This window comes from Furipterus horrens, unplaced genomic scaffold, assembly GCF_987537825.1.
Source record: "Furipterus horrens unplaced genomic scaffold, mFurHor1.1.pri manual_scaffold_1, whole genome shotgun sequence".
Taxonomy (NCBI): Eukaryota; Metazoa; Chordata; class Mammalia; order Chiroptera; family Furipteridae; genus Furipterus; species Furipterus horrens.
Genome location: NW_028327171.1, coordinates 213,739,071 through 213,756,548, shown reverse-complemented (window position 1 = coordinate 213,756,548; position 17,478 = coordinate 213,739,071). Strand labels below are relative to the sequence as shown.

At 52.3% G+C, this 17,478-nt stretch overlaps 1 protein-coding gene across 2 annotated transcripts in view; it reads right to left on the bottom strand.

Annotated features, from left to right (window-relative positions):
- The window catches only part of DIS3L2 (DIS3 like 3'-5' exoribonuclease 2), a 222,139-nt gene that overhangs the window by 18,850 nt on the left and 185,811 nt on the right, over positions 1-17,478 (bottom strand). For both annotated transcript variants that reach the window (XM_090284986.1, XM_090284987.1), the window contains one exon: positions 1,738-1,817. In XM_090284986.1, the coding sequence (XP_090141112.1) occupies positions 1,738-1,817 (80 nt within the window). The remainder of the gene's footprint in view (positions 1-1,737; positions 1,818-17,478) is intronic.

Genomic DNA, 17,478 nt, shown 5'->3' with positions numbered 1-17,478 from the left:
TGTGTACTAGGCGCTAGGGGTCGAGCCAAGACACAGAGGTAGGCTGTTTTCTCCTCTCAGCTTCAAACCCCCCCGAAGTCGTTGTCCCTGGACCACATGGACTCAGAGGAAGGAGGGCCAGGGCCCCTCTCCTACTGAACAAAAACTCCGCCCCCCTTCATTTCAGGGAGCGAAGAGTCGGCCAGAAATGGAGTCTGTAGACAGCCCCGGGTCTAACCGTCTGTTTCGGCTGCCACGCCCCCCCCCCCCACAGGGGGCTGCCAGGTGCTGCCATCATCAGCGAGCAGCAGGCAGCACAGGGTGGCACTGATGGGCAGGGGGCACACCAAGCAGCTTAAGGCCCATGTGTCTCCCCTTCCCCAGCGATGCTCGCCCTTGGCACCCGGAGACTTCTCAACTGTCCCTGCCGTCGCTGGACCCCAGACACGTCCAGCCGCACCTCCCGCGGGAATAACAGGAAGCTGAGAGGGCGGTTCTGACCCCACGGCCCACGCAGCCTGGAACAGGCCATCCCAGAGTGGAATGATGGTGCCGGGGGTGCGCAACCGGCCTTTCCTAAATGACTGATGGGGTAGGAACCGGTACGTAACAGCTTACCAGGACAGCCTCCTAAAGATAATCACCGAGGCGACAGCGATGCTGTGAAAGCGCCTGAGTGGTCTGATCACGGAGGCGCCCGGTGACCATCTCAGCCCATAACAAAGCAAGAGTTCTTGAGCAAGACACGAAGACTTCTCTTCTGGAAGCTAATGCGCAGCCCCGCTGCTGTGTGGCTATTTGATTTCTTCCACTGGACACAATTAAATAGCTTGGCTACTTAAACATTTAGCCCAGGACATGCTGTCCTCAGGCCCACACGGGGACTACTCCTGTCACTGACTGGGGTTCCCCAAGGAGGCAGGTAGGGACGGCAGTTCCAGATGTCGACCCTGCCTCACACAGCTGGGGCCAGTGACCGTGAGCAGGTTGCCTGGGCCTCGGCTTCTGCCAACACAACAACAATAAAAGAAAACTCAACCGCTCACTTCGACAGCACCTGTGTGACAAGAAAACTCTTCAGGCTGTCACGAGGACTAAGCTGGATAACCAGTGTAGTGTCCCGGTAGTGTGCCTAATGCCCAGTAGAGGTCTTCAATGGTGGCTGCTGTCATTATTTATCATCGTTGTCATTGTCAGCATCAGGGCACACTCCCTTGGCCTCACTCACCACCACTTCTACGGCCTCATAGACAAAAGCACACAGAAGAAAGGCGGGCCTAGAGAACTATGCCAGTTGCCATGTTTCCAATAAGGCCACCAGGTTAAATCTCCAGAAGCACTCAGAAATCCCCCAACCACAAAATTCACAAGCTGGACTATCACAACAAAGCCTATAAATGTCAGTGTAGACAGAAAGAACTGCAATGAAAGCAAAGCTACACAGCGAACCAAATTAGCAGGCACGTGGCTGGAGACGGAATGGGGGCTGGGCCTGGAGGACAGCTGCGGCCTGGAAAGAAAGGTCTGCTTTGGGACACACATCCCAACTGCTCTTACGCAAGTGCTTCAAGTTCTATGTTTAGGGCCAAAAGAGATGTTAGAGGAGAAATATTTTTCTGCCATCTGTTTCCTAGGACAGTCGCAAGAAGTGTGATCCTCTCCCTGACAAATCCTTTGTAGAGTCCAGTGTAAGGAAGCCCACAGGGGCTTCCCTGCCGGACCTGGTGGGGTGACACCCAGTCCCACTGAGTGGCTTACTTGTTGCTTTCGCGGTACTCGTAGATGTGACATCCTTGAGGCAATCCAGTCTCATGGTCCAGAATGAAAGCAAGCTTCAGCTGAATAGAGAGAGAAGAGAAAACCAAGTAAGTTTTAGGCAGAATGTTCTGTCCATTCTGACAGCTGAAATGGAAAAAATAAAAAGCAAAATCACAGTCCCTCCAACTGATGTGTTCGGAGAACCTGGACCTGTCACCGCTGGGTATAGCCCATGCCTTACGGGGACACTGTCATCAAAAAGGATTGTTACTAGGACTCTAGTTATTCATTTAGCATGCAACCTATTACTAATCAAGCACCTATTCTGTGACCCTGAGCTAGCTGGTGGGGAAAGAACAGTGAACAGCAGCAGGACAGGGCCTCCCCCACGGATCTTACAGTCTAGTACAGGAGGCAGGCATCGACACATAAACTAAAGAATGAACATACATAACTTCAAATTAGACTAGGTCACTGGACACAGGGAAAACCTCCCATGTGTCTCTACAAGTAAATCAGTGGACCTAGACTAGGAGCGAGGAAAGCGAGGAGGGCTCCCTGGGCCAGGGGGGGACAGGGAGAGCAGAAGGTTCTCCTCGGCAGAGCGCAGAGGGCCTGGTGCAGGAGGTCCAGAACGGAAGGGGGGCTGGCATGCCAGAGCTCGATCCACAGTGACGATGGGGAGGAAGGCCAGGGCAGAAAATGCACGGCCTTCCTGGCTACATGAGCATTTTTGGTCTTCAGCTGAACAGCGAAGGAAGGACTTGGACATGTTTTATGGAAGGGGTGGGTAACGTGGTCAAGGTTATGTTTTGGCCAGACGTGTCCAGCTACCACGGAGAGCCCAGACCGGAGGGGAGAGAGCAGACGCGGGAGCCCTGCGGGAGGCTACTGGGAAGAGCGGGTGAGCGCTGATGGGGGCTGGGGGCAGAGAACAGGCAGGCGAGATGGCCACACACGGTCGACTGGAGATTGATCTTTGAAGTCAACTTGGAGAAGCAGAATCGACAGGATATACTGACGAACTTGGTGTTGGGGAGCGGTGAGGGCAGAAAACGAGGAATCAAGGATGGTTCGATTTTTGATCGGAACAACCAGGCAGGTGTCTGTCCCATTGCTGGGTAGGAAGACTGAACTTGGATAGGGCTAGGGGGTCAAAAGTTTGAGTTTGGACAGGTTAACTTGGGGGCACTCACTTGTGCTCTCTGACTAGGAAAGATCGGGAACAAGAATTCTCATAATGAAGCCTCGGCTTCTTTCCAGATTCCAGAGGGGGCCAGGGGGTGCTCAGGTGAGTGCAGAATGCCATCTGTGTCACTGGGAAGCCAGAGCTCAGGGTCCTGCATCTCGCTAGGGCCCAGTGGCTACGACAGCTTTCATATTTCCAGATGAAGAGCCAATTGCTAGGTTTACAAATTCACTGGGTTTTTAAATCACTAGGGAAATTTTCACGAAAATTAACTGCACATTAGGAGGGTACATTATTATAACTTTTTCCCCTAACTGCGAGGCTGTTAACATAGCTAACGATCTGCATCACTGGGTGCTGGACAGTTTTTCTCTTCCTGAGAGGGAAACGAGCTCGTAGGGGTGGCCTGTCCTCTTAGTGACCCAGATGAAAATACAAAAACAGAAACAAGCCCTCCTTGACCATCACGAAGCCAGACTTCAGGTCAAAGGCATGTTTTCCCTACAGAGCGCTGCTTGGTTCTGCCCACCCTCCTTCAGTGAAACAGAAAATAATTATTTTTAAAAATCTATTAAACATAACCCCTTTCTCTTTACCTCCCCCTTTGCAGCTAAGGTCAGCCCTATATTCATCTAGTCTGTTTCAAAGACTGACTGCTTAGAAAACTTTAAATCCCTTGACCCAGTGGTTCACATTGTGAATTTATGGCTTAAAGAAATTATTATAAATGTAAGATGAAAACTTTTTTTTCCCTTTTTTGCAAAACGGTTCACCTCAGTATTATTTGCTGGAAAGACTCTAAAAGACCAGCAATAACAGAATAGTTACATAAACTATACCAGACTCACATGCAAAATAGCATGCAGCCATTACACTATTAATAAAAAATTTTTATTAACCTGGGAAAACATCTGGATTAGACGGGAAATAAAAACCAGGGTGCATACTTGGTTATTTACAGGAAAACTATGTAAGGACTGCATAGAAGAAAGGCTGAAAGGAACATCAAAATGGCAACAGCAATTGTTTGGCTTCCTTTGCATTTTCCAAATTCTTTATGATGAGCGCGATGAGCTATAGACTGTAGTCTTTAGTCATGAAGGAATGATGGGAAATTTAATCCCAGGGGAATTCTCAGGTCAGGAAACCATGTATGTACAGATGCAGAAACAAGACACGTGAGCAGCGACGACAGCAGCGGGAAGCGAGGGCGTGGAGACAGGAGGAGCCCGTGTGCTGAACGAAGCGCCTGTCATCACTGAAGGCCCACCGGTCAAGGCCTGCCTTTACCCCGACCACAACCATCTGAGTCAGGTGTCATCGTTCTCTTTTTACAGGCGAGGAGCTCGAGGCTGAGAAAGGATAAGTAATTTGTCCACACCACGATCAGAACTAGAACGTCAACCTAAACCCATACTCTTCCCACCTCACCGAAACTGGTTAGGAAGTCAGTGCCAGGAGGAGCTGTTCGCCGTGGGAGGTGGGGCAGATGGTGTTTGTCACTGTCACAGGGAGCAGCAGCAGGTTTGGGAAGAGGGCCTGAGTTTAGAGTGGGAGTGATTTTAAGGTGTCATCTTAGTGGGGATGACCAGCAGGCAGCCACACAAACAATTCTGAAGTTTATAAGCAAGACTGTAGTCTGGAGGTGCAACCGTGGGGACCTTTGGGCGGTAAGTAAATGGCCACTGAAGCCACCAGAGTGGAGGAGATTGTCCTGAGAGCACGGAGAGCAAAAACGGGGTCTCGACAGTGTTTACGAGCCGGACGGCGGAGGCTGAGAATGGGTGGCCAAGAAGTTTTAGTTATGAGCTTCCAGGAGCCAAGGGGAGGACACGTCCTAAGGGGGGAGCAGTCAGCAGCATTCAATCGGTCTAAGAGGTCCAGTCAGAGAGGAACTAGCCCCCCGAAGAACCCACTGGAGTTAAAAATAAAAACTATCGGGAGAGTGGTGGGAGCAGAGGCCTGAGTGTGACGGGTTCCAAAATGAATGGAGGGTGAGGAAAGGGATCGTGAGTGTCCACAATTCTTGTAGCAAATCAGACGGTGACGATGGGACAGAGAGGGACAGGATGCCAGGGCGCGGGCGCGGAGGAGCGTGTGCTCTAAGATGACCAGGACTCGTTTACACGCTGATGTGAAGGAGGCGCTACAGAGAGAGGGGCTGCAGACGTGGGCAGGACGGAGAGTAAGTGTCAAGGTGTCTGAGATGATGGGGCGGTAGCACCCGACACCCCCTCTCCAGGGCAGGAGTAGGGAAGGCTGGGCAGCGACACAGACCTGTCTGTGGATTTGGCCGATGGTGGTGGTTTGGGACATTCCAGTCTGTTTTTTTTTTTTCTTTTCTCAGATTCAGGAAGTGAAATTATCTGCAAGGAATGGCGGGTTTGGTGAGGGATGATCAGAGCAAAGTGATGGGGGTCTGAAAGCGCTTCTTTGGAGAACAGGAAAACCGGCAGAGCGGGGAGGGGCAGAAGGACGGCCAGGAGTGTGAGCGGTCCGGCCGAGGCCACAGGTCTGAGGCCAGCGTAGTAACCGTCTGCCCAGCTGGCTTTTTCTAGCACCCGAGACATCGGCATGAAGGAAGTTAGGCTGGTCCAAAGCTGAGCACGTGCCAGGAAGGTGTGAGGGAAGAATAACATTTTGAGGGGCAAGAGGGTGGAGAGAGGACACTGGCAACAGATGAACCAGGGACTGGAAGGGGGAAGAGGCAGGAAGTGAAAATGAAAGGGGCTTGCTGGAAGGAAACAGAAGGGTCTGGGTAACAGATGTCTCGTATGGAGCTAATATCAAGCATGTCCTCTGTCCTCAGCCACTTGCGCGAGTGACTTTATCTAATCCCCCCAGCAGCTCTGCGAGGCTGACTCCTGTCCCTGTGTTGGGGAGGGATGTAAGCACTGGGCCCAAATTAGCAAGTCAGTGGCAGAATGGAAGTGTGGTCCACATTACTGAGCACTGGTCCACACTAGCTTGCTAGGTGCCCATGAGGTCAAGGAGAGAGGCTGTGGGGAGACACTGGGTAAGGGCGTGGAAGGAACTGCAGGCTATGGTCGGAGAATCTGCCGTGTCTGCCCTGGAGATGGAAGGGTTGATCACAAGCTCCCAGGAGAAATCAAGGGATGGAGAGTCGGAGGTGTGTGTGTGGGGTCCTCCATGAGAGGCTTGAAATTCACCCAGGAAGATGATGTCCCCAGATAAACCAATCTAGGACCTGTGTCCCGACAGCTGTGTAGGTGTGTGGGTTTGTGCATGTAGGTGCCTACTATGTGCAAGTTTCAACAGATGAATGAGTGAGTCCAACTGGCCCATGTAGCAGACATAGATGCTCACCCAGAAGTCATTTACTCCTTCCTAACGGCACCCTCGTGTCTTTCAGCTCTTCACCCTTCCACCCCAATTCAGGGGCTCCAGGGGAAAGCAGATCTACTCTCCAAGGCTGGACCTGACTATTCTAAAGTAATTATATATCTTTCAGTAACTGACAGAAATTCAAGGCAATCTGTGCACGGCATTTCCTGGCACCAGGGACTGGCTCAGGAATGGATGTGTGACCCAGCAGAGACCAATGAGACAGAAGGGGATGCTTGCTGGGTGCTCCGACTGGCAGATGAGCGGAGCCAGAGCCTTAAGCAAGCCGTGCCTGGTCTCTGACTGCCTTCAGGACCCCCACTATTGAGGGTGTGTGAGTGTGTGTGTGATTGTGTGTGTGTAATTGCACATCATTCCTCTTGAGGACAGGGACACATAATAATGTCCACTCACTCCCTTAGCTCTTTTCTAATTCATGCTCCACAATCAGCTGAGCTGCCTTTTCTAAAACACAAGCCTGAGGAGACTCCCCTCTTTAAGTACCTGTGGTGATGGCTTCCTACTGTCTATGCCAGAGATACCAAAATGAATTATACACAGCCGGGGCTCTCTGGGAGTCGGCTGCTCACAGGAACAAATTTGGGGCTGCCACAGAGAGATGCGTGAGCTGAGGAGGGGGTACCATCCAGGAGGACCTCAGAGTAGAAGGCAGGAGTCTTAAAGAAGAGGCGCAAGTCCGCAGGGCGGGAAAGGGTGCCCCGCCCCCCTCCTGCTGCAAAGCCCAGCGCACCCGCCAGGGCACATGGCTCACCGCTTGACTTCGGGTTCACACGGCCACCTTTCTCACGCTCGGGCTGCTTCCCAGAGAGCCCTCCCCGTCCCAGCAGGATCCCACCCCTCCTTAGAGCTTCCGTACAGGTGGGTCATTCATTACACACTCCTCTGGAGCTGGAGGCAGGGCCTCTCTCCCCAGGGAGTCCAAGGGCTCAGGACAGGTAGCTTCACCAGGTGCCCTGAACACTTAGTGCCCTTGTCACTATGACAGCGGGCGCCCAATGCAGGTCGGGGCGCTGAACTGCACAGAAGAGACTTAGAACCTCTTGGTTACGTATTCACAACTCAGTGCCCCGTTCATCGGATTTACAGACGCAGAATCATGCCCCCTGCAGGCTTCTGAGCCCCTGCGCACATTGCGATCTGGTTGAACAGCTCTTCAGTCATCCCTATTCGTCCCCGAGTTTGCTATTCCTCCTCTCACTTCAGTAAAGAAATTTTGCCTCACCCCTGCCCCCGTTCAGTAACTGTGTCACTAGATGACAGGCAGTGGCTCAAACCCTCTTGTGTCCAAGTGGCCCGTCTCGCCAGTGCCTTTGAAGAGGCACAGAGAGTCCTTCACCAACAGCAGTGACCGAACGTGTCCCAGGAGCCCGGCGCCGCAAGGAAACAGGCGGGGCCTAGGCTGCATCTGCTGGCTCTAACCGAGGCCTGCGGGACCTGCCCACGGAGAGGCTCAGCCTGGAAAGTCCGCCTGCAGAATGACAGCCACCTGAGACATCATGAGGTCTCTCTTTCCCTCCCTGGAGGCAGCCGCCACGTCCGGCAGAAGAGCCCGCCCCCGTCCGCCAGCCTGTTCTGACTCCACTGCGGCCCTGGAACTGGGCGAGGCGGGAAGTCAGCAGAGGGCCCCGCAGAGGAAGGAGGCCTTCAGACGGGTCTAGTTAGAAGAAAGGCTCTCCTCTGGACAAAAGACAGGCCCCACCTTGGGCAGGAAATGGAAGAGCCTTCTACTTTCGGGGCTCATGCTAACTCACAGAGGAGGGCAGGCCTGGGCAGCGAGCGTGTGAGACTCCTGCCAGGCCCCCTCTGACCAGCGCTCCTGCTACAGGGGGGCCCAGGGAAGCCGGCAGTGTGGGTGAGCTGAAGCATCTGGGGTGAGTGGAAGGGCCCCGGAAGAGCAGAGCCCTTCCCCATGGCCATGGGTACACAGGGACTAGGCCTTGCTGGGGCTGCTGAAACTACAAGAGGCCTGCCTTTGGCCCCTCTGGGCGGGGGGCCGGGGAGGGGGGGCACAAGAGAGGCAGGAGGGCCATCCTCACAGCAGGCGGCAACAGGTGAGCAACAAGTATGACCGATTCAGGACCGAGTCTTCCTCAGGGATCTGACAGGGCTTGAGGAGGGCCCTTCAGATGAACCCCAGGGGAAGAACAAACACCCTGGGCTGAGCAGGAGCGGGTGCATGGAGTCACTGAATGTAACTATTAAAGGAAGTGTGACCTTACTTTGGAGGCCAACTCAGTGAAGCCGATGGGCCAGGTCACATTCATGAGGCTAACCGAAAAGAGTGACAGGAAAGGGTGGCTGAGGGTGTCGTGCCAGACAGTCCCCTGGGCGAGCGAGCAGGCCAGTCTTCAATCTGTTCGGACGCACAGCTGACTCTCCTGAACAGCCACATTCCTGGAGAACATTATGCACAGGCCACTTGGCCCTGAACTCCACCAGCTAGGGAAGGTCCCAGCTCAGAGCTTCTGCCGCTTTTGAAAACACGTGGTCTGACCTTGGCTGGGCAACGAGTGCATTAAGAAGTTTAGGAGTTGCCGGTCTTATCCACAAAAGCTCCAGGATGACCTCTGACGGGCAACGGGGTCTCCCTTTGACCATGGCCTGGCTGGCACGTGCAGGCTGCTCCATGATCCAACAGGGGTGACCTCGGAGCCCAGCTCGGAGGTCCTCTCGCAGGGGTGCCTGAGAGTGGAGGCTGCCAGAGGAAGAGTGCTAGTTCTGTGGCCAGGCTTGCTCGGGTTCAAACCAACACGGGTTCTCCGGGAGGCCTGTGAGCTTGCTTCAATCTGCTAGCTATTAGGACCAAGGTTCACACGCAGGTCAAGGACCAGCCTGGGAGGCCTCCAGCCGCGCCATGGGCGACTCTTCCCCGCACAGCCCCCTGGTCTCGCAGGGTGTCCGGCTCTCCCTCCAGCTGAAGGGGCAGGTCCCATCGTCGCTCAAACATTCCAGGTATGCCGCCTGTGAACGGGAAAGTCACCTCCACCCGAGCCTGCTCTCGTAATTGGAAAATCTTATTAGAAGGAAATCTTCACATTCTCGGAGGTGATCTTTAGTTTTTCTTCTTTAGTTTTCCTTGTTTGGTTTGGATTTCCTACGCATTATTCCTTTTTTTCCATCTCCTCTTTGCTTTCTTTTATAAGACAAAGATGCTGTGGACTTGGCTTTCCCTTGGTTCACAACGATTCTATGGCAATGTATTAAGTTTCTTTCTCCTAAGTCCACCGAAGTCTTTTTGGACTTGGAGAGAGCTTTTTAAGAAAGAACTTGCTCATTCAGCAGGATTTTCCTCCCCACCCCAGGCTCTGGTTCTGACCTGGAAAAAATAAGACCGAGAAAGAGCAAGAGAATCCTGCAGTCCTGACGCTCAACTTCACAAACCACAAGAAAGAACCTTGCTCCAGTAACGTAATCATGGAGATTTCTGGCACCTTGGTCTTTCAAGAAAAATACATCCATCTGCTGGCACTGGGACCCATCGAACTCAATCCCGTTCAGCATGGAGTTCCCGATTCATTAGTGTTGGAAAGCCTACAGTGGGGCTGGCCGCTCCCACTGGAGGACGCCTCCCTGCGGCACCGGCTGTAAGCCCCACAGCTGTGTTTCCACTTAAGGCCACTTCTCCTGACTCCATTGCCCCCTGTTCCAGAAGCTTGTTCTGCTCTCATTAAGGTTAAAAGTGACAGGACGAGGATTCTTCCATGCTGAGGAGGAAAGCCGCCTGCCTCCAGCCCTCAAGTCGACCCACAGGGAAGGCGCTCCTGAGTGAGGAGCCTCGGTGGCCAAGCTCATCGGTTCCTTCAAAGTTTGCCTCGGCCAGCAAGCCAGTCCCCGGAGAGAAGAAGCCTGTCAGGCTGCCCCCTCTTCTGAGGGCCATTTCATGGCTCGCCAGCAAGGCCAGGGCTGCAGAGCTCCGCTGGCCACTGCCCCACACCAGCTCTGCCTCTGCTCGTGGGTGAGAAGCCCCCGAACTGCTCATTTCCCACCCCAGGGGCTCCTCCAGCAGAACAGGCCTCCCCCTGTCCCAGCTGTCTTGATCAGGCCTTACCTGGTCGCTGCACCACACTGTTGCCCCTCAAATTTCCTTCTTTAAAAAAAAAAAAACTCACCTAAGTATTTTTATTGATTTTAGAGAGGAAGGAAGAGATAGAGGAAAACATCAATCTGTTGCCTCCTGTACACGTCCCAACCAGGGACCAAACCTGCAACCTAGGCACGTGCCCTGACTGGGAATCGAACCTGCAGCCTTGTGCGACATGGGATGACGCTCCAACTAACTGAGCCCCCCGGCCAGGGCGAGCCCTCCAACTTCTGAGCAGCAGGACAATGACTACAAAGCATGGTGGGCAAGTCTGCATGTGTCACATGCAGTCAGAGGCAGGGACTTGCAGCCCATCTGCTCCTCCTACTCACAGCTGAAGCGTTTTTGAAGCCGTTCATGGCCAAAGAGGGGCACTCTGCGGGGACATCACCAGATCAGACCCACCTCTGCTCCAAGCTCCGGGGCCGGGCTCGGGCCAAGCGCTGCTCAGAGACTGGAGTCACCCAGAATCACTTCCACAAGCACGCGCCAGTGTTGACTGCGGGGACAGCATCTGGTCCCTCCACGGAGGGGAGGATGTCGCCTGGGTCCCTCTGCATGGACGCCCCATCAGTCCTGCCACTTAGCGGCCTGCTTTCCAAAGCACGAGGCCCAGCCCACGCAGCGGACCTCTCAGAGCCTCCAGCGACAGTCTGCGTCGCAGCTTCTATTCCACATGCTGTAGCGAGAGGGGGGCCACATCAGCGGCGGCCCAGCGAGAGGCCAGCTGCCCACTCGGGGAGCCGCTCTCAACTTATCCCTGAGGCAAGTGGGGCCACAGGGAAGTCACGTGCGTGGACGACGTGAGCTTTTGCTCACGAGCTCACTTGCCTCCCTCAAGCTGTTTAATCATCCTTCAACTTTCACCGAAGTTTGTTTTAAGAAACAGCCTATAAAACTGCCTTCTTCATTTGCCTAAATGCAAAATCTGTCCCCTATAACATTTAATGTCCCCAATATCAAAGTTTACATGAGAGCTAGAAAAAGTATCCCTTGACTTTCATCGATGTTCGTTATAAGAAATAACCTTATGCAACAGCTTCCCCCAACCGCGCCCAAATCAGGATAATTCTGCACCCTTTTCTTGTTCTGAGTGTCTTTCTTTCTATTATATTCATTTCATGGGTCATTTCCTTTGTTGTAAGTCTCCTCAAATCCTTTCTGGAGGCAGGTAAGAGTATAAATAAAATAAGGTTCTTCAAAATATAAGCCAAACATACATAAAACTGAGAGCCACGCAGGTTCACATACGACCCGATTAAACACTGATCGTGATGTGGGCGTTCAGCTCCTGGAAGAGAGGAGTGGGGTAGTCTCGTACGGTCCTTGGAGCCCTGATCAAGCCGGCTCTGCTCTTGAAAAAACAGTAGAGAACAGAATGATCTTCCAGGGAATTGGCCTCAGTTTCCAGAGACTTGAGGAGCCGGCAGTTATGTGACCCGAGCTGGGAGCCAGCAGCTCCCGGCTGTTCCCGTCCAGGCTCCGGGGGGTGGCGGGGCTCTGGCTCAGCCTTTCCACCTGTAAAATGGAGCTCCGTTTCTCTATGGTCGTTCTTGTGGTTTCCTTTATGGGTGAATGTGAGATATTTTCTAGGTTTACCGGAAGAAAGCACCTGTAACATGTCTCTGCTCAGTCTGTGAGGAAGAAGTCTGAGATTTCGGAAGGACCAGGGCTCACATCTTTAGATGTTCCAATGACAGTTCAGAATTAATTCTACTACATAAGGCTGTCTAGGTAGCCAAGAGCCACTGTCAAAGTTCATGACATGATTCGATGCTAATTCTACTTCCTTCCTCCCAGACAGGCCAAATGTCTGGACAACATATCCCAGGACCACATTCTAAGGTCCTTTCTGGTCCTGGGACAGCCAGTCTGCCCACCTCCCCTGCTCCCACCACCTGGCTTCAACCTGCAGCAGCCGGCTCGGCAGCACCTCCTGCCACCCCATCCAGTCACAACTGCCTGTTGATCTGAACTGCTCAGAACAATCTGGAAGGAACACCTAGGAGGCCTATACCTGGAGTTACCTGAGGTTCCTATTTTCATCCAAAATAATTTAAATAGCCTTTTTCTTTATGGAACAATGTATCAACCTAACAGAGACCATTCTAATTAAGGTAAAAACCAAAGAACACATGGGTGTTTTGAAGTTTAAAGAAAGTACAGAAAGAAGTTTACAGTTAAGTTGAAATGCAAAAACCAAAACAATTTAAAGACGTTAGATGAAAATGAACAGAACTTCTATTTGCCCTGCTAACAGAAAAATCAGCCTTGGTAAATAGAGAATTGCTGGATAAACAAACGTAGTTGAAAATCATTATGTCAAATGTTAAAAAAATAAGTTTTGTAGGAATCTTAGGGGACCATTTTCATTAAGCAGAAACCTGTGTTCCTTCCGGCCTTTCTGTCATCTCTCTATAGAGGTTCTGGGCCAGAGCTCAGGGACAGTGAGAGGCTCTTGCTCTCTGCAGAGACCTTGGGGACCTTCCGGTCTAACTTTCTGCCCATCTGACCATGCAGTTCTCTTTCCAGCACCGCTAAGAGTCCTGCTTTTGCTGCGCTCCCCTGCCCGGGACGCAGGCCTGCTGAGTTAGGAAGGAAAGGCTAACAGGCACACTTGTACACAAGCGCCAGGCTGTGAGGCCACACAAGAGGGAAGCAAAGGTACAGCCCTCTCAGGCCGTCTGATTTTGAATCCTGGCTTTACTTCCTATTAGCTGTACGACCCCGGGCAAGTAACTGCACCTCCTTGTACCTCAGTTTCCTCCTCTGGAAAACGGGGATAATGATAGTACCTACTTCACAGGGTTGTTGTGAAAATTAAATATGGAAACCACATAAGAACACCACCTGGCCATGGCAAACATCCTATGAATGTCCCTGATGTAATAAGGCCTGGGTTTATTTCTTATAATGAGCGGAGATCAAAATTGAGATGGTGACACACTGGGCCAAGCTGACAGGGACATGACAGTTCCAAGTGGGATCACTCCAGACATGAGGGGCTACCGCGGCCACAGGGTTCCATCTCAGCTGGAGCAAGCAGTACTTGGCAAGCCGCTGCTCTACGCGCAGGCCCACTGTGGCCCTCAGCAGGAGGACACAATGCTTCAGAGCATCACCTGGCTGCTTGGACAGCCCCGCCGGCACCTCCAGCACTGGTGGTGGCTGCGCTGACTTGGGGGCTTCTCCCACAGGGCAGCTCCACTGTGGTCTCTGGTGACCCGGTCTCCTGAGGCAGCAGGCATGGAGGCCGCCGTGCCCTACGTGAGGCTCCCCACTCAAAAGAAAAGCTTCTAGGCCCTGCCAGGTTGGCAGTTGCCTCAAGTGGAGGCTGCCCAGTAAGTACCTCTGCACCGGCACCGACTTGTCTGCAAATCTCTCCTTGGGAAAGGAAGAGGCCACAACGCCCTGCTAGGGGAAGGCAGAGGGCTGGCTTCTGACAGTCTGGATACAAAAAAGTTGGTTCTCCTCATTTATCCTCCATTTGGAACATGTCTCTAGCTGTTTATCTGTTTAACTGGAACAGGTTATAAGCTCCAATAGAAAAATCCCAAGTGACTACTCTTTGTGGTCCCACACAAGTCTTTATTAAACAAAGGGTCCCAGCTGACACAGGGCCCTGAATAAGCAGCAGGAATCAAAGGTTCCATGGTCAACCAGACGCAGTGCCGAGAACTCCGTGTAGCACAGGCACTACTGCTTCTGTCTGAAAGGTGCGGACACCGCGGCTCGTTGGCGGGAAGTAGCTTGCCTACTCGAGGTCAGGCAACCCTGGGCAGACCCAGAAGTGGGACCCGAGCCCAGGTAACTCAAGTCTGTGTGTCTCCCACCTGGCCACACCTGTCATCTCTCCTCCCACAGACAGGGGCCTCCAAGTCACACTTCTCTCCTCTAGATCCTAACAGCCGAGGGACAGCAGACGGCGTTCGGAGGGTCCGCCTGCCGAGGCCCGCTGGCACGGGCATTGCCGCAGAGCAAGGCGGGGACGCCTCCAGCCCGGTGGGGGCGCTGAACAGGCTCGCCTGCCCCGGTTCAGGCGGAGAAGCCGGACTGGAGGAAGTGGATGCCTGGGCGCGCCTGCCAGGTTCAACGCCCTGCCTGGAGACTGGAGGCGCCAGGTAAGCCCTCCCAAGGGACCGCAAGTGGGAAAGAGACGGGTGACTGGCTCTGCTTTCTGACCCAACAAAACTGCCTCTGGCTGAGGTGGCTCCATCACACAGCTCGTTAGTGGTAAGACCGGTACTAGAACCAGGGGCTTCTGACTCTCGGGGTCTGCGAAGGGCTGAGAGAAGAAACACCAGTCTGCTGGTCAAAATACTGAATGGCATGAAGAAAATAAGAATTTTAAGAGCAATAACAACCGAAAAAGTAAAATCAATATAGGCTGTGTTATTATTCTATTGGAGAAGTGGGCTGGGGGTTCATCCAGCCAATTTCTGTCCCTTCAGTCATGAGCCCTTCCCCATGACTTCGTCTGGAAAAGGAAAGCCTCAGGAGAGACATTCCTTCGGTCCCCGTGGCTCTCCAGGTTACGATTTGGCGAGCAAGCCCTTGCTGAGCACAGTTCTGGGTGTCGCCTGGTGCTGCACCAGGAACTACGGGCGAGGGCAGGACAGCCGGGCGGGCAGAGGTGACCGAGTCCCCTGCCTCCAGTGCTGCCGGGGCTCAGAGAAGGGCGTGCCGGAGTGGCCTGCGTGTGGGGCAGGTGAGCCGGGGCTGCGTCTAACAGGACAGCGAGGCTTTGAAAGACAAGGATGGGAGATCCCAGGTAACGGGAAAAACCAAGACCTTTCGTTCTCCGAGGGCACAAGGCACCAGGTCAGGCCCGTCACTGTACCCCCAATACCTACCAGAGTCTTCAGCAGAGTAGGTACTCGAGAAATAACGGTTAGAATGACAATGGGACATTTACACTTGGAATACTACTCAGCCATAAGAAAGAAGAGAATTTTACCCTTCGCGACAGCATGGATGGACCTGGAGAACGTTATGCTGAGTGAGATAAGCCAGTCAGAGGAAGACAAGTACCACATGGTTTCACTCATATGTGGAATCTACTGAACAAACTGAACTAATAAGCAAAGCTCTGGGAGTCGGGGTTAGGGAGCGGAGGGACAGAGCCAAAAGGAAAAAGGACTCACGGTCATGGACAGCAGTGTGGTGCTTGTGTGTGTGTGTTGGGGGGGGGGGCTATAAGGGGACTCAATGGTAATGGAAAAAAATACAATTAAAAAAAAAAATTTTTTTTTTAAAGCCCTGGCCGGTGCAGCTCAGTGGATTGAGTGCTGGCCTGTGAACCAAAAAGAGGTCACCAGTTCACTTCCCAGTCAGGACACAGGCCTGGGCTGTGGGCCGGGTCCCCGGTTGGGGGCGTGTGAGAGGCAGCCGAGTGGTGTGTATCTCGCACATTGCTGTTTCATTGCTGTTTCTCTCCTTCTCTTTCCCTCTCTAAAAGTAAATAAATAAAATTATATTAAAAAAAAATATATTTTTTAAAAATTAAAAAAAAAAAAAGAAAAAAGAAGAGAGAAAGAACCATTGAAGGAATAAATGACCAAAACCAGAAAAATGAGAGTAAATATGCATTGTTCTCTGGTCTGACTCTGGAGTGCAGGGTACAACTTGGGAACAGATAAAAGTAATATTGATGATGGTAATAGTCATCAATAATGATCAACCCTGGCTTGTGTGGCTCAGTGGATTGAGTGCAGGCCTGTGAACTGAAGGGTCACTGGTTTGATTCCTGGTCAGGGCACAGGCCTGGGTTGCCGGGACTGCAAAAGGCAGCCGATTATTTCTCTCTCACACGTGTTGATGTTTCTCTCCCTCTCTTTCTCCCTCCCTTCCCCTTTTTCTGAAAATAAATTTTAAAAATTTAAAAAAAAAGTAAAAATCATCAATAATGATCAAATTGTATTGCGCTCACGCAAGAAATCTTCCTGTGCTGAACACATTAATGTGCTCTCTTGCTGGATCCTCTCCACAGCCTCCCAGGGTGGGTGCTGGTGCCGTTCCTACTTTATATTGGGGACGTGGAGGCTCAAAGTCATGAAGCTCGTCCTGGAGCACACAACGGCAGCCCCGCGCCTGGAGCTCAGGGCCCTGACTCAGCTGAGCTCTTTCTCCTGTGACAGCAGAACTCAGGTTATACCTGCCGGACGCTAATACCTAGACCCTCTTCTGGGTGCTCTCTGAGAGCAGGCAGCCCCTGAGCTAAGACCTGGCCTTTCCCCGGTACAATGCCCGTGTCCCATACAAGTGAAAAAAGAGATGCACTTCTTTGTTTTGAGATAGTTATAGAGCTACAGAAATCGCAAAGATGGTATGGAGAGCCCCCAATTTCTACCAAAGGTGACACCTTCTGTAATTACAATACAGTATCAAACCCAGAAAACTGACTTGGCATGACGGTGTCTAGACTTATGTCACTTGGCCACACGTGTAGACTTGAGTAACCACCACTGCAATCTGGATACAGGTCCGCTCCCCCATCACAGAGACCCCCTCCAGGCCCCCTACCTCCCCTCCACCATCCCGAACTCCTGTCAACCACCAGTCCATTCTCCGGTTGTATAATTTCATCATTTCAAGAATGTTATATTAATGGAATCATAACAGTATTTTAAAATAGCTCTTCAAAGTTATGCTAGGATTAGACCGGATCCATCTTTTATAACCACCATCACCACCACCACGAGAAATTTAAACATTCAGCAGAACTAGGACTGTTTCTGTCTCGGTCCCGCCACTTCCAGTGATGTGACTTTTGACCTGTCACGTAAGCCCAGTCTCAGTCTCCTCATCTGTAAAAAATGGGTATGAGGCTTAAGGATTCAATGAGGTGACATGGGAAAGCACCTGGCAAGAGGCAGGTGCTCAATAAATTCTAGCTGTTTGTTATTAATAATATGCCAAGGAAGCTGCTGTGCCTCTTAATAGAAAAATCAGGCTCTTAACGGTCACGGACGATTAAGGAAATGACCACGCCAGCCCTTAAGTGACCCCAGGTTATTTTTCCCTTTGCTTCCCAAGAAGCGACTTGGAAACAAGCGGGGGACTTTTGAAAGGCCCCTCCAACAGGCATGTCCCTGCACGCGCGCCC